The sequence below is a fragment of the Patagioenas fasciata genome, chromosome 1 (genome assembly GCF_037038585.1).
Source record: "Patagioenas fasciata isolate bPatFas1 chromosome 1, bPatFas1.hap1, whole genome shotgun sequence".
Classification (NCBI taxonomy): domain Eukaryota; kingdom Metazoa; phylum Chordata; class Aves; order Columbiformes; family Columbidae; genus Patagioenas; species Patagioenas fasciata.
In genome coordinates, this window is record NC_092520.1 from 24,545,338 (window position 1) to 24,559,959 (window position 14,622).

Sequence of the window (14,622 nt, forward strand, 5' to 3'; positions counted from 1 at the left end):
ACGAGACCTGTGAGGGAACAGTTTATCTTCCTGCTATTTTTATTTCTCCGTTCCAAGTGTGCTGTTTAGTACTCCCAGATCAGGGTTTTTTTTTGCAATGGAAATGAAGCAGAAAGTTGTGTTTAGACAAAAGGCCGGTGTCAAAAATGTAATGGTCTGGCGTAAAAAGGAAACTGAGAGGAAAGCTTTGTAGAGTTTGGAAGATTTCAGGAGACAGAAAATGGAATCCATGTGTAACTATGAAGAAAAAAAGACAATGAAGTTGAAGGTATTTTCTATCTGTTTTGTTACACACTTCTACTCCCCTGCAACATACTGTTTTTCCTAGTGGAAGAATTTTTCTGCACATATCAAAAAAAAATCGGATGTTCTGCTTTTTGGGAGGTGAAACAGAGTTAAGGCGGGTTTATAAACCAGGAGGAGGCAGGGCGGGGCGCTGCAGGGCGCTGTGGAGGCGGCAGGAGCAGCAGCTGCAGCCCGTACCGAGCCCGGTCTGCGCGCTGCTCGCTGTGCCGGCGGAACACACAGCACGCACGGCAGGCGGCACAGGCCGGGCTGTGACGCAGCGCAAAGGAGCGGAAAACGAGAAAAAAAAAAAAAGATGAAGAAAGGGCCGGCGGTCAGGCCGCGGAGCGGCCCCGGCTCCTCCGCCACCGGGTGGCGAAGCGTGCCCGCCCGGCCGCCTTCCGAGCCGGCTGCAGACGAGGCCCCGGGCCACAAAACCGCGGTTCCCCGCTGCTACGAGGCTGACATTGCCCGGGAGAGCTGATTTTCCTGCTCGCCAACAGAGGGAGAAGGGCGGCCAACTGGGAGACGTACTTTCAGCATGGCCTTGGCTCTCATTTTAGTGACAATGTTGAGAGTTGTTTTTTTGGTTGTGTTTTGTTTTTTTTTTTTTTTTTTTTTTTTTTTCTTGAGACCGCATCCAGTTCCAGGCCCCTCAGTTCAAGAAGGACAGGGAACTGCTGGAGAGGGTCCAGCGCAGGGCAACCAAGATGATTAAGGGAGTGGAGCATCTCCCTTATGAGGAAAGGCTGAGGGAGCTGGGGCTCTTTAGCTTGGAGGAGACTGAGGGGGAACCTCATTAATGTTTATAAATATGTAAAGGGTGAGTGTCATGAGGATGGAGCCAGGCTCTTCTCAGTGACAGCCAGTGATAGGACAAGGGGCAATGGGTATAAACTGGAACACAGGAGGTTCCACTTAAATATGAGAAGAAAATTCTTCTCAGTAAGGGTGACAGAACACTGGAACAGGCTGCCCAGGGGGGTTGTGGAGTCTCCTATTCTGGAGACATTCCTGTGTAACCTCATCTGGGTGTTCCTGCTCCAGCAGGGGGATTGGACTGGATGATCCTTTGAGGTCCCTTCCAATGCCTAATATTCTGTGATTCCAGAATTAAACCAGTGTTTGAAGTATTTACAGTTTTCACATGTAATAAGATTACTAATGTGGGTCCCAAATTGGCCCAATGTGCAGTCCTTAGTCAGCAGGTGAGGGGACACTAGAAAAAAAAAAAAAAAATTGTCACCTGAAGCCAAGCGGCAGAAATAAGTGTAATTTTTCCAGTTGTATCCTCATTTCTTCTTGTGGTAGTATTTTCCCAGAACAGCTTTAAATAAAGCTGCCGCAATGGCTTCTCTCTAAGAACATATGCCAACAGACAGAGGTGCACAGGACTGCAAGAGACTGCTCGGACCAAGTTCCCTTGGCAATCCCGTCACATAACTTCCTCCTCAGCTAACCAAGTTCTGACTTAAAAATTAAATTTCAAACTTTTCTGGGCTTTCCATCAGGAAGAGCTGTCAGACCTGCACTGACCCACTAGAACAAAAACCTTTCCAAAATGAATGTATTTTTACTCTTACTGAGTTTGTGCATTAGTTTCAGCCATTCTCAATCTGTCCACCACCCTGATGTACTTGCAACATGTGTGTGCTCTGCCTTCATTTACCAAACAAAGCCTGCTCTTGGAACACAAGCTGAATACAATTACCTGTTCACTTTGGCAACCCTTTTTTCCTCCTCCCTTCTAATATTAACACATCTATAATATATCTAGAATATTCTAATATTAACACATCTTTCTTGAGCACTGTTGTAGAAAAGCAAGCAAAATACTCCAGCTGCTGTCTCACCAGGGCCTCCTACAATGGCATGGGTATCTCTCCTCTCTGCTGGTAACACCTCAACAAACTAGGCCTGAGACTTCATTTACATCCATTTCCATGGGTGTATCAGACTCTGACCTTACGCTCAACCTCAAACAGATCAATCGCGTAGGATAAACCCGGTCACTACAATGACCAGTGCTGGGTCCTGAAGACAACTTGCTCTCCTGCAGGCTCTTCCCACACACTCAGATGCCAAAGGACACCTGCCAGATACCCTCTCCACCCCTTGCTGCCAAAGCCCAAGGTGCCACCTGGCTGTGCCTCACTCCAGCAGCCACCACTTCCTCTCACCACCAGGAAGAGGTGATGTGCCCAGTGAAAGTTCAGCCTGATCTGATTTCTGCTGATACGTCCAAATCTTTCTTCTTCTCCACCACTGAGGTTCCAGCTTCCAGCAGAAATTCTTCTTGCAGTCTCCAAGCACACGGCCTGCTGCTCTGGACCAAATGTTATCCCATTTCCATGGCTCCAGCACAGCCGTCCCACTCCTCCTGCACAGCAGCCTCATTCACCTCTGCTGGTAATGGTGCTTCCCAGCTCAGTGTCATCAGCAAATTTAATTAGCAAATGCCTCTTTTTTTTTTTTTGTGCCAGGGTTGTTAATTTAAATATAAAACAAAAATCAGTTTCTACTCTTGAGGAAATCCATAAATTATTTGCCTGTTGACTGATACTTTCTCAGTACCACTTGTTTACATTCCCCTTGCTGCCTAATTCCTCCTCACCTTACCGTCCTACACAATGCATTTGCTAGATTAACTGCTTGCTTCCCATGTGGCATCAAGGTAGATGAATTTCTGTCTCTAAGAGTTTAACTAGAAACTGCTAGCGAAGACACCTCCTTTGCTTAAGAAACCAGATTTCACTTTATTTCATTTTCCAGTGAGTCCCAAGTCTTTCACTTTGTATCCATTCTGAATTTGTTGCAAAACTTTGCACACACTGTTGGGGTAAAATTAGTAACTCCAATTGCCTGGATCACTTTTCCTTTCCCTTTCTAAATACAGGCATGTCAACACAACTCACCATTCACATGAGACAACAGCAGACACAATGAATTTTACTGGAAATCTGTGCTCCCAACCCTGCAGTTTCACCTATCAGTTATTTCAGCATTCTTGGATGGAGATTACACAGCCTTCCAGTCCCAATGCATGGATATCTGTGCCTCCACCTAAATTCGACTACCTCATCTCATGTCCATATTCCTGTAATCTACCTTGCTTTTGCTTCTGATGATGCACATCAGAATAATCAAGTAAAAAAAAATAAATTTTTTCAGCCATATCTTCATCAATTTTAATATTCACTGATATGGCAGCACAGCCCTTGGCTATTTCATATCCTTTGCAATATCTACCATCCTCATGCACTGGCAACCTAAAATAATCTGAAAAGCACTTCTAAAAAGTGTTCTAGTGCTTAGATATGGTATTATGCAGTCTCTAGATGACATACAGGTAGCATTCATGCTGCCTCTTTAAGATGAATGACTAAACAGAAGCTTAAATTCTTGGCAGTGATCCAGTAGAAGGTATAATACCTTGAGAACAAGCCTAATAATTTCCAGTGGAACTAAGAGGGAAGAAGCACTTGAAAGCAGTATTTTAGAGAAAGGAACACATAAATATAAGGGCTAGGAGGATAAACACCATCCGCTGGGTTGCAGTTCAAAATTATTTTATATAGCACTACAAAAAGTCATTTTACAGGCATAGGCAGGTTACAACTCCTTATCCCAAGATGGTTACAGTCAGAAATAAAAGATTATATGGTCTGGGGAGGAAAAATAGTGAAAGGCACCATGTGGAAAGTGAGATAAACATTTCTAAAACATAGGTGCTATAGCTATATTTATCTTGAAATATATCAAAATAGGCATATTGTATTGTGGTATCATAGCCAGGACAGTGTAGAACCTAGTACACTGCAACCAATATCTTCAGAAATGGATATGGAATCCATCCTAGCCAGGCATCCAAACCCAAAAAATACAGAGTTGAAACATTTATTATGAGATAAGAGGTATCTGGTTACCTCATTTGAAGCTTCAGTTTTGCCCTGTTATTTTTAACTGAACGTGAAAGAGTTACCGAACCTGTTTGATTCAACATACTAGGCTACAGAGGTAAGTTCCTTCTAGCTTTAGTTCAGAAACTGTAGAACATAAACACTTGCAAACTCAGAAAGGGTAAAACTGAAAGGGAAGTTAAAACCTATTTTCACGGCTGTGTGTGAAGTATGGAAAGTTGCATTAAATATTCTCACTTCCCACGCCTGGCTCCTTCCTCTTTCATTCAGAATTTTCTCCAAAAGAAAATAATGGATGCCATGCAAAAATCATGAGAATTTGTAACCTGGTGTGATTGTTGCATATATACCCCAGACAAAGAAAGTAGAATAATCACCAGGTACCTAGACAAAGGCGAAAACAAGAGCACGTGTTGGTATTTTTTGAAGAGCAGACGTATTTTCCTTCTGCCACCTAGTGACCAATTTATTCAGATAAGAGTGGCATTTAAAATATACCATATTAAGTGGAACACCTTCATGGCTCTTCCTCCATCTGACAGCAGTAGTGTTGCTAATCACATTATTCCCAGAGACTAGTATTGTACAAGTCATGTCATTGTGGGCTCCTCATAGTAAAGCTCTATAATGCTCATCCCCTGAAAGCTTCGAGAGCAGAGTTCACCCTCATTAGAGCTCAGACTTTGAAAGCTGCCTCACACCAGCACATGTGGTGAACTTGTCACACACCACGACTCCAATTCCCTGTATAGCTGGCAGAGCTGTAAATAATTTCACAGATCTTAGCAAGCTCTGTATAGCTTGCAGGATGCATACTTGTTATTTTAAATCTTACTGATCCAGAGTAGAGAGATTTCTAAAATGATTAAACTTGATCTCTGCAGTCACTCAGTGGCAGGGCTGAAAATGTGCCTGGCCCTACCTACTGATGGCAACAAGGGCTGGGATTACTTAATGCTTTTTCTTTGTACCAGAAAGGCAATTTATGATTGAAAAAGCACATCTTTGAGTTCTTTCTGCATTGTGAAGAGGTAACCTGTAATAAAAAGGCCATGAAGGGACTAAACAAATTCATTTGGAAGAAAACTAGCTTAAATATTTTCTTATCTATCAAGATCTGTATAATAGCATGTGCCACCATAGGAACGGGCTTCTCATATCTCTGCCTGCCAGGAAAGTAAAGCCGCCTCAGTACACTCATGATTGGTATCATCTATCCCACAGGTTCCTTGGATTCCTGGCACTGATTCCACATTTAAATTTAAAAATTAAAGTGTCTCAGAAACAGCAATTTGCACACACAGACATTTTTTTCAGCCACAAAGCAGTCCTGTCTTTGACATCACTACTTGATAGGGAATCACTGTTTCTTTTTGTTTCACTTCAGCGCCTCTTCTTTTTCATGGGTCTTCAGAGGAAACTTATTCTAATGTATTTCATTGATTTTGTTTTTAAAACAAAGCCTTTCCAAGAAGCATCTGCCTAAACACTATAATAAATACAAAAGGCTTTTAATAAACAAACAAACAAAAAGAAGTTGCTAAGAGTTTGCTTTTGCTAGGTCTCTTTTACATCATTTTCAAATATATCACTTCAGATAACCTGGCACAGATTTAGCTAGAATCAGAGCATTTACAGCACTGTTCTAGATTTCGAGGCACACCTAAATTTTACAATAGTATGGCAGACACAGTGGTACTGTGGAACTCTGTTCATAATGACTGAAGTCTAGATAAGGGCACTGGTCTCACTTTTGTACTTTTTCATGGAAATCTGTAAAAAAAGACCTGAACTGGATCCTTTTATTAAAAGAAAAGGGTGGGAGAGTAGGAAAATGGACTTTATGTGTGATTTACACTAAGAGCTTGGAGTCCAGCCCGTGGTCTAACCGAGACAATTAGAAACACCTCAGGAAAAGGCCACCATGCTTCCTTTGCAAAAAAAGGTCTTCTAAAGACAGAGTAAACATTACAGAGGTTTCCTTAGCTTCCTTAATTACTAAATATCCCCATGATACATGCTTTGTCCATGAGGCAAGAGGAAAGCACCGAGTTTTCTTGCACCAGATTATTGTGGTTTCTTATAATTACCTGTATTAAATAACCAAAACTAAGAATGCTTCCTGTTGCCACCCGCTGCATCGTAACTCTTTCCCCCCACATTCTTCCCCACTCTTTACCTTGTCATCTCTTCCTCTAGCTCGAGATTCCCTTTCGCGGCTGCCCGCAGACTTCTCGCCCTTGGACACCGCGTGTGCTCTGCCCGCCGGCCCGCGGGGCTGCAGGCCTGGGGATTCTTTCCTCAAAGGCTTCACTTCTCGGCTGGGACGTTTTATCTGAGGTGGAGCCCTAACAACAAGCAACCACAACAGAAACATGCTAAAAACAGTGAAAAAAGAGCAACATTGAGAAAGAAGCATTCTAATATTTCATTAATTACCATAGTGCATTATTATTACAGCTGACAAGCCCCTAAATCTTATCTCCCCTATATCTGCACATCCAGCAACATATTTCTGGTTCTGTCTGACACTCACAGTAAGGAAAAAAAAAATATATATAAAACCAAACAAAGGGGGGAGAGAGAATTTTAAAACAGTCCTCCTACCTCTGACTTCATTCCCCTGTGTGAAAATGTCAAAATGTAAAAATTGCCTACAAAGCAAAAGCAAACAGAGCCAAACTGCAACCACCTGTACTTGCGTGCATCACCTACAGTGTCAAAGAGAACTCAGAAGTGGCACAAGGCAGAATTTGTTTTTAAGATGAGGTGTCACAATCATTTTGCTCTAGGGATCGGACTTGAAATACAGAACTAAAACACACAGCCAGGAGCATCACCCAACTTTAATTAGTGTCCCCTATTAAATCTTCTACTGATTCTTGTTTTAAGTAACTCAAAATTTGCTAACTTCAAAAACAGCTTCCTGGAATATGACTTAAAAAGAATACCTACTTATATGCACTGTTGGATATAACTGCTACATTTTGCTTGGTATATACTTTCATCAAACTTAACAGCATAGAAGAGTGGCTAATCTTCCTTACTTATTTGCACAAGATTCAAATTTCAGCTTAAAAATGTGGATGAACTATTTGGCCTTTACCTCTAAGAAAGATACAAGAATAAATACATCTTGTACTTCACACAGCAGTACCATAAATTCTTATTCTCATTTCTACCACTCACAAAAGTAATCAGCATTAACATTATTTTACACTTAGATTCTTAGGGTTTTTTGAGAACTGAAGATCCATTTGTGTGATAATCATAAAGCACATTAATTTATGAATAAACTTGGCATTTCTTCTGTTGACCAAGATCTCTCATTTTACTTTGCTTACACGAGTATCACATATTAAAATTCTTTGCTGTTGTAATGTTATAATAGAAAATTGCTGGCATGATAAATGTTATTCCTGTTTTTAAATTGGATTTGTTGTCAAGCTCTATTAGGGTGAAAGCGGGGATTTCAGAAAATGCACAAGCATCTGAGAAAACTATTAGCTAACTGAAGTTACCTTAAAGGTGATTACCGAAGATAAACACCGTGTATAACAGAACATGTTTAGCAATAGAACTAACCAATGGATTAAACACAGGTCATGTTATCCGTAGCTAGGGAGCAATTTTTAACGACCATGACTTTCAAAATCCTTCAGTTCCAGCTCTTCCCTGACTCCTCAGCCATCAATGAATTCAACTGCTGCAACTGAAATGGAAAAGTTTTCTCCCTGCACATGAGAAAGGCAACTGTCACCAAAAACCCACTTACCTCTCCAGCAGACTCTAGTTCCAGGCACTTAGCTAGTCACTCCTACCAGAATAAAGGAGTGACTTTCTTTAGAACTTCAGCAATAAATCTGACTGTAGTTTAACTATCTTTTTTTTTTCCCAATGAATTGTATTTCTGCTTTATCACCAATGACTAAGGGCTAAATGAAATGTGATTTTCACGTTACAAGTGCATTCAAAAAACAACATAAAATTATGGCAACACAACTTTATTCCACCCACCCCGCTTGAGCCTCTCATTACCTGTGTTCAGCTGGAACAGGAGGGGGCCAAACAGCGGGATCTCTAAAAGGCTCATCTTGACAGGATACAGGGATATCTGCAGGTCTATCCATTTTAAAACTCTCTAAAGTGTTGACAATGCTCTTAACTTGTTCATATTCTTCAACTAATTCTTGTCGGACCTTGAGAAATACATACATTTTTTAAAAATTGTCACAAGTCTAACTTCTTTTTTTTTTTTCAAACCATTGAAAGTACCTCAAAACATATACTACACTCAAAAGCAGGGACGACTCCCAAGCCTTCACATTCATTCATTTACATTCAGACCTATCAGGCTGACGATAGATCTTTAACAACAGCATAAACAAGTGAGTCTCTGTTGAATTTGTCTTCCTGCTTATCAGTGTTGTGACCAGACATGATTGCGAACAGAGGGATCACTCTTCCATAACATATGCTGATGCATAGATTTATGTGTGCATGTTGACGTGTATGCACACATAGACACACACTTTTACAGTAGTAAGGGTGATCTTGGCAGATCTTTAACATATTTGCTACTATTTTGGCATAAAAGAGCTTATCTGTTTACACTCTCCAAGGTCCTAGTTATAAAACTGGCTAAATCATTAAAATATAATATCACAAAATTAACTTTGTGAGGAGGACAACATCACCATACAGTCAAAGGACAAGCCAATTCTTTTGTGGATTAGAAAGATTAGAACAGAAAACGGGAACTTTAACACCCTCTAGCAGAAGTTCAAATGATGAGTAAAGTAAGTGAAATGAAAATGAGAAGAAATTATATCTCAGGAAGAAATCAGGTTGCAGAATTATGCAACTGAATTTTATACCTAAAGTTTCTATTGCCACTAGTCAGGAAATTTGAACTACTGCAATAATTTCAAGATTTTTTACTCAGTATTCATTCAATTTTCTACCATGAAGCCTAAGAAAAATAAGATCTGTGTAGAAATTTAATAAGTTTTAAGTGATATGGCTTGTTATGAGCTGAAGTTGTGTATGCTAAGGTCAACACTTCTTACTACATACCAGTAGCCAAAAACTGCACTGTACATTGTTGCTCAGAAGCACACACTTTCAGTGCACTAGTGTAAGATGCACCAGGATTCACCTGACTGCACTTGTACTGCATCTTACCAGTCTTTCACCTATCACTCAATGATGTTTTCCATCTTGTGGGATCAACTTCCATGCTAAGTTTGGTTTTTTCCTGCTCAAGGGTCATAACACCCAGATGTCACCTCTTCACTGAAGTGTTGGTACACAGCTAAAACTAATTCACAGATTGCTCTGCATACCTAGAAATCAGTATTGGCACTTTGTAGCTAGGATGACCTTAGGCCAACATGAATCTTGCTTCTCACAGGCTCAGAGCTTGGAGCTACGGAGACATCCTGAACTTTTCCATCCACTGGAAAAGCTCCTAGGCTCTGAAAGCTCTCATGAAGTAACACTACAGTGAGGGTATTTGCAGACTGCCACCAGGAACGCTACTGAGTGAGGCTACATCTAGCTGACACTGCAAGGCTGAATCAAAAGCCAGGATCTGAAGCCAGCTTACAAGAAAGCCAAGGAGAGACACCAGGCACCCAACTGTGTTCCTGTCATGCGTCCACGTGAAAAAATGCTGGGAAAAACGTTGCCTGGGAAAGCTGCAACCAGGCTTCACTTTGTAGCAAACAGAGGAAGACAACCGAGGACAGTATCAGCAGATGTCAATGATGTTGCCTGCAATCCAGACTCTCTTTGCTGTACAGATTCTGAGCAATGGAGAGATCAGGAGAATGGAGGTCTGCAAATCCAGCCTGTCTGCTGAGGTTATAACAGCAGCAAATCAGGGAACTAGTACTAAACAGCATCACACCTTGTGACTGTTCTTCCTGCTGGTGTTTACTGGTGAAAATATGTGACCATGAGCCTGAGATCTCCCCATCTCCCTGTGTGCTTGGAAAGGCACCACGGTGGGCAGGTCTAAGTGACGCATCTCATCGGGACATTTTTAGCAGTATGCCTCTTCCAGCCTGATTTTCACCTGCTCATCCCATTTCTCTCTCAAACTCTCATTTCCCCTCTCAGAATGGCATCCTTCCTCACGCGTCCTACTCAGCAGCAGCACCCTCCCACTTTTGGTGGGGCAACTTCAAGACAGAAAGCGCTACCTGACATACCTGTTTGGTAGGTATGGTGTATAAAAAAAATGAATCATTAAATTGACAGCTTTCAGTAACAAACACACATCACCTCTTTCTGGAAGCTACAGTTCTCCTAAAATACTACCAGGTACACCACACAGCAATGTATCATTCTGCTCTGTAATATTTTCCAGGAATTTTCCCACTACAAGGTCAAATTAGGATATTTCAGCAGCACAAATAAATTATTCTCTGGTTTAATACCCTGTTTAAGAAGAATACCTGTGACTGCCCTCAGCAAGATACCAGCAAGGACAGAGGCAAAGTGAAGGGTAAATCCCCAAGTCCCTACACAGTTCTTGCAACACTGCATTTACTTCACCAGAAGTTCTATGTGCATCTGTACAAAAGGAGGATTAGGGATGGGAAGAACTTCATAATTTCACAAGACACTTCTTGCTCATTCCAGATGGGGTAGCTCTGTTCTTCTGAAGACACAGGACTTCCAGCTCAGGCAGGATTGGTCCTGCCCTGCTTTGCTCTCTTTGCTTTTTCATCACACAATCAGCAGACACATCTCCCAGTGCAAGAACTTCCAGCTGAGTTACAAATGTGATTGATCACTAACTTGGTTCCTTCAAACTGTCTAACACACATCCCTCCTGTCCAAAAGTAAATCCAGCCAAACAGCTGCAGTGAGGTACAAAGGAATGATGGAGCATAAATCGTTCAGGGCACCGCTCCACCAGAGACAGCCGCTTCCTACCCCAGTGCTCCAGGAATACAGACAGGATTCGTCCTATCAGCCTTCCAACACATGCGGAAAAGTTGGTGGAAAACAACTTGCTAGTGCTGAGGGCTGGAGTGTTGTCATTCAGCTTTGTGGACAAGCAAGGAGGATGGTATCTGAAAACTTAGAGAAAGTGAGCCTTCGATGCCTTGGAACCTGAAAACAAACAACTTCTGGCCATCTCTTATGCAGACCTGAGCAAACGAAACTCTGAAATACACACCCTTACTGCTTAGTCAGCACCTGGGAAACCAACCAACAAAAAACACCCAATGTACTCAAACAACAGGACTACAAAGGGAAACAGGCTGTGAAATTCCTAGAGGCCTTAAAGAAACCAAGTCGGATTAAAAAGGTACAGAAAGAGTTTATTGCAGCTGACAAACTGATGCAGATGCGAGCCAAGAAGGGTTGTGCCGTAATTAGAGAGGTGACTGAGCACTGCCTCTGAGTGATCAGCACTACTCTGAAGCCACCTCAGAAAGCTGCAAGCAGGAAAATCCCTGATCTGGACTCACCCAGTCTCTTTGCCCCCTGTCACACCCTTCCCTTGGGTGCCAGAGCCTTCAGGGGGCTCCAGAGAACCTGAAAAAAGATTTTAGGTTATTCATGCTTAAGCAGTTTCAGGAAATAGCACGGGCCAAGTTAGCTGCTCATCACTGCCAAATAGGAAGATGTCACTTCTCACTTTTTCTCCCCAACCACACTTTGCCACTGCTCTTCTGGATTCAGTTCTGGCATTTCAATACAGTAACCCAGCTTGGTGAAGTAGCAGAAAACTAGTCTAGGAGGGCAATAAGAAAATAAAGGACACTTTTGCTGGGCTAGCAAGCTGCACTGGCTCGCTCCCCTGTGATAAGGTGAACCCCAGAACAAAGAATGCAAGGGGCAGAGGAGGGAGAGAAGCTGGTACAGCTGGAGTGAAGACCAGGTGGGGAAGAGCTCGGCCCCTCTGGGCACGGTGGGATGTGAACTGGGTTCAGCTACTGTGTGAAAGTGCCTGCTCCCCAGAGCCACGCTCTGGCACACCAGCCATGTCACTTCCTCCACAGAAGCAGCATCGTGGGCATTCGATGAAGTCAGAAAGCCCAATAAGAAGCCTTTCAGCCCAGGATGTGGCCCCACGGCTTTGTTTGGACATTTCAGCCCTAAGGATTTACAGTAACCAAGCAGAAAACACATCCTAACATATGGATATAAAACACAGCGACCAAGAGTTGAGTTCACTCTTTCTTAGCAGTATTTCCAAAAGACATTTCAGGGACTTTCTCTGAATTTCACAATCTGGTAACTGTTGTACCTTTGGCATCACCGGCTCTTCTGTGCTATGCTAGAGCTTGTACTTCTACATCACTTCCCAGAACAATAAGTATGGGTATTAGTACCTTGGTAAATACAAATAAAGTGTGGAGTTTTTTTAATTATGTCTTGCAGGAACAAAACCAGTGACATTTCTATAAAAGCGTTTTCCAAACCTGAAATTACTGCCTGCAATTAGTGTTAGTTATTCAACAAGCACCATTTTAAAAATAATGATTCCCTAAACCATACCCCAAATAGATTTCCTATAACCAAGTCTGATCCCATGCAGTCAAAGTATAGTTCCTGTAACCACAGTTCTTCATTAGTTACCTGCAGAATATGCATGAAGTAGCCTAATGAAGTGCTAATAAAACAGGTATGAAGCAAAACCAACATACGCACAGACTGACTGAATTGTGTTTCATTTTTTTTAAATCATCCTTTATTCTTTAAGCACAAACACAGTGCAACTAATCACCTGCTCCTGTGACTGTGGTTGGTAAGGGTGCCTTGCAGGCTGCTCCAAATGTTCTGAGAATTGTTGAACTCCTGCCCCAGCCCCTGCTGAGGCTCCTGTGCTCTCCAATATTGCACAACGCAGAGCACACGGTTGTAACATGCAGCAGGTTTTGCTCGACAGCCGCTGGCCGTGTCGTAAGCCAGTACTATCTCCTGGGGGCACGCTCTGCTGTCATTCTGCAGCTGCTGAACTGTCACTGAAGCAGCTCTTTCCTACAAGCCAGCTGTCTAGTAAAAAGACTGCAGCAGCCAAGAAACTATCTCAGAATAAGCAGAGGGAATGTCAACACAAGTAAAGTTCACAGTGGCAGTCAAGAGAGTAAATGTACCTTTTATTGTTGTTAAGTAGAAAAAAAGATTAGTTGCTTCTGATTTTGAATCTTTCCAGTCCCAGCCTGCATTTACATGGATGAATATGGCTACAAGTCAGCCAAACCTCAAAGCACAAAAGAGAAGTAACTTCTTATTTGTCCAATAAGCTTAGGGGCCTAGGAGTGAGGAGAAGAAGGGAGCTACACTCAGCCACCCAAGAGAAAGCTGTGAACTCCTTGGAAGCAAAACAAATTAGGGTCTCAACAGCAGGTCACCACTTGATATCCCTGAGCCAAGCTAATTACCAGACAATCAATGACTTTTCCAAAGGGTCACAGGAATTTGTATGTTGTCACAGCACTGCTTTGGTGGGCCCTCCAAGATGCATCTTTTGCCCTTTTGAAGTTCTGCAGGTTGTCCCAGGTTAATAACACAATCCGTGTCCCCCAGCCAGTGCTGATTTTGAAGTCCCAGAAGCAGTACTGCATCAAGTGGAAGCAAGCCAATCAGTTGTTCCAGGTGAGCAGATGATACATGTTCCCTTTCCTCCTTCTCCTAATTATCCTCTCAGTACCAAGCACAAGGAACCCTTGAAATCAGGGTGCCCAGTTGCAAAGCTGAAGCTGCCTGACTGTGCCACATGAAATACAAGCCACCAGATACTTGCACAGAATATCATGCTGTCCAGACCAACCTGCAAAAATTTGAAAACAACGACACCTAAGCAAAGAGAGGTAGGTCAAGAGTGTTTGGGAGTCTGACCCAAAATCTGAACTATTTCTGGTTCACCTCTGCTCTACATCACTCAATGAACTGCTGGAAAAATCCCATGTAGTAGGAAAGGCAGCAAAACAGATCCACCTAGTATGAGGTACCTATTCGGGATGGAGCACCCACCGTAGAGAAGTGACCACATAGGGAGAACAAAGGTTCATGTAACAGGTGTGAGTTGGTCAACTGCAGAGCCATGGCTGTAACTATTTGAGATGTTACCCATTTGAACATTCCAATTTTATGAGGGAACATGTATGCAAATACCTGAAACTGAGTTCACTGCCTCAAAGTCCCAGTAGGACAAACACCCTCTTCGTGTGCTGTGCACAAACCTACAGAAAGGAAGGGCACACTTCATACAGCCAGATCCACTCAGCGTCAGCGTCCCAGGAATACTCCAGGAGGTTCCAGGTTGTGAAATGTGCATGCAGACAGTACATCTCAGAGAAGAACTGGTTTAAGTATCAGTGTTCTCCTTCAAGTACTTATCTACATGGACATTCGCACTGTGGACTGCTCCTAACAGTAAAAGCTCTATGTA

At 42.5% G+C, this 14,622-nt stretch overlaps 1 protein-coding gene across 10 annotated transcripts in view; it reads right to left on the bottom strand.

The window, feature by feature from the left end:
• KATNAL1 (katanin catalytic subunit A1 like 1) overlaps nt 1-14,622 on the bottom strand; it is a 46,619-nt gene that overhangs the window by 18,909 nt on the left and 13,088 nt on the right. For 8 of the 10 annotated variants that reach the window (XM_071804626.1, XM_071804620.1, XM_071804612.1 and 5 more), the window contains 2 exons: nt 8,244-8,404; nt 6,385-6,583 (listed from right to left, as the gene is read on the bottom strand). In XM_071804626.1, coding sequence (XP_071660727.1) covers nt 6,385-6,583; nt 8,244-8,404 — 360 coding nt within the window. The remainder of the gene's footprint in view (nt 1-6,384; nt 6,584-8,243; nt 8,405-14,622) is intronic. The other 2 variants (XM_071804629.1, XM_065830162.2) reach the window with 1 other exon arrangement.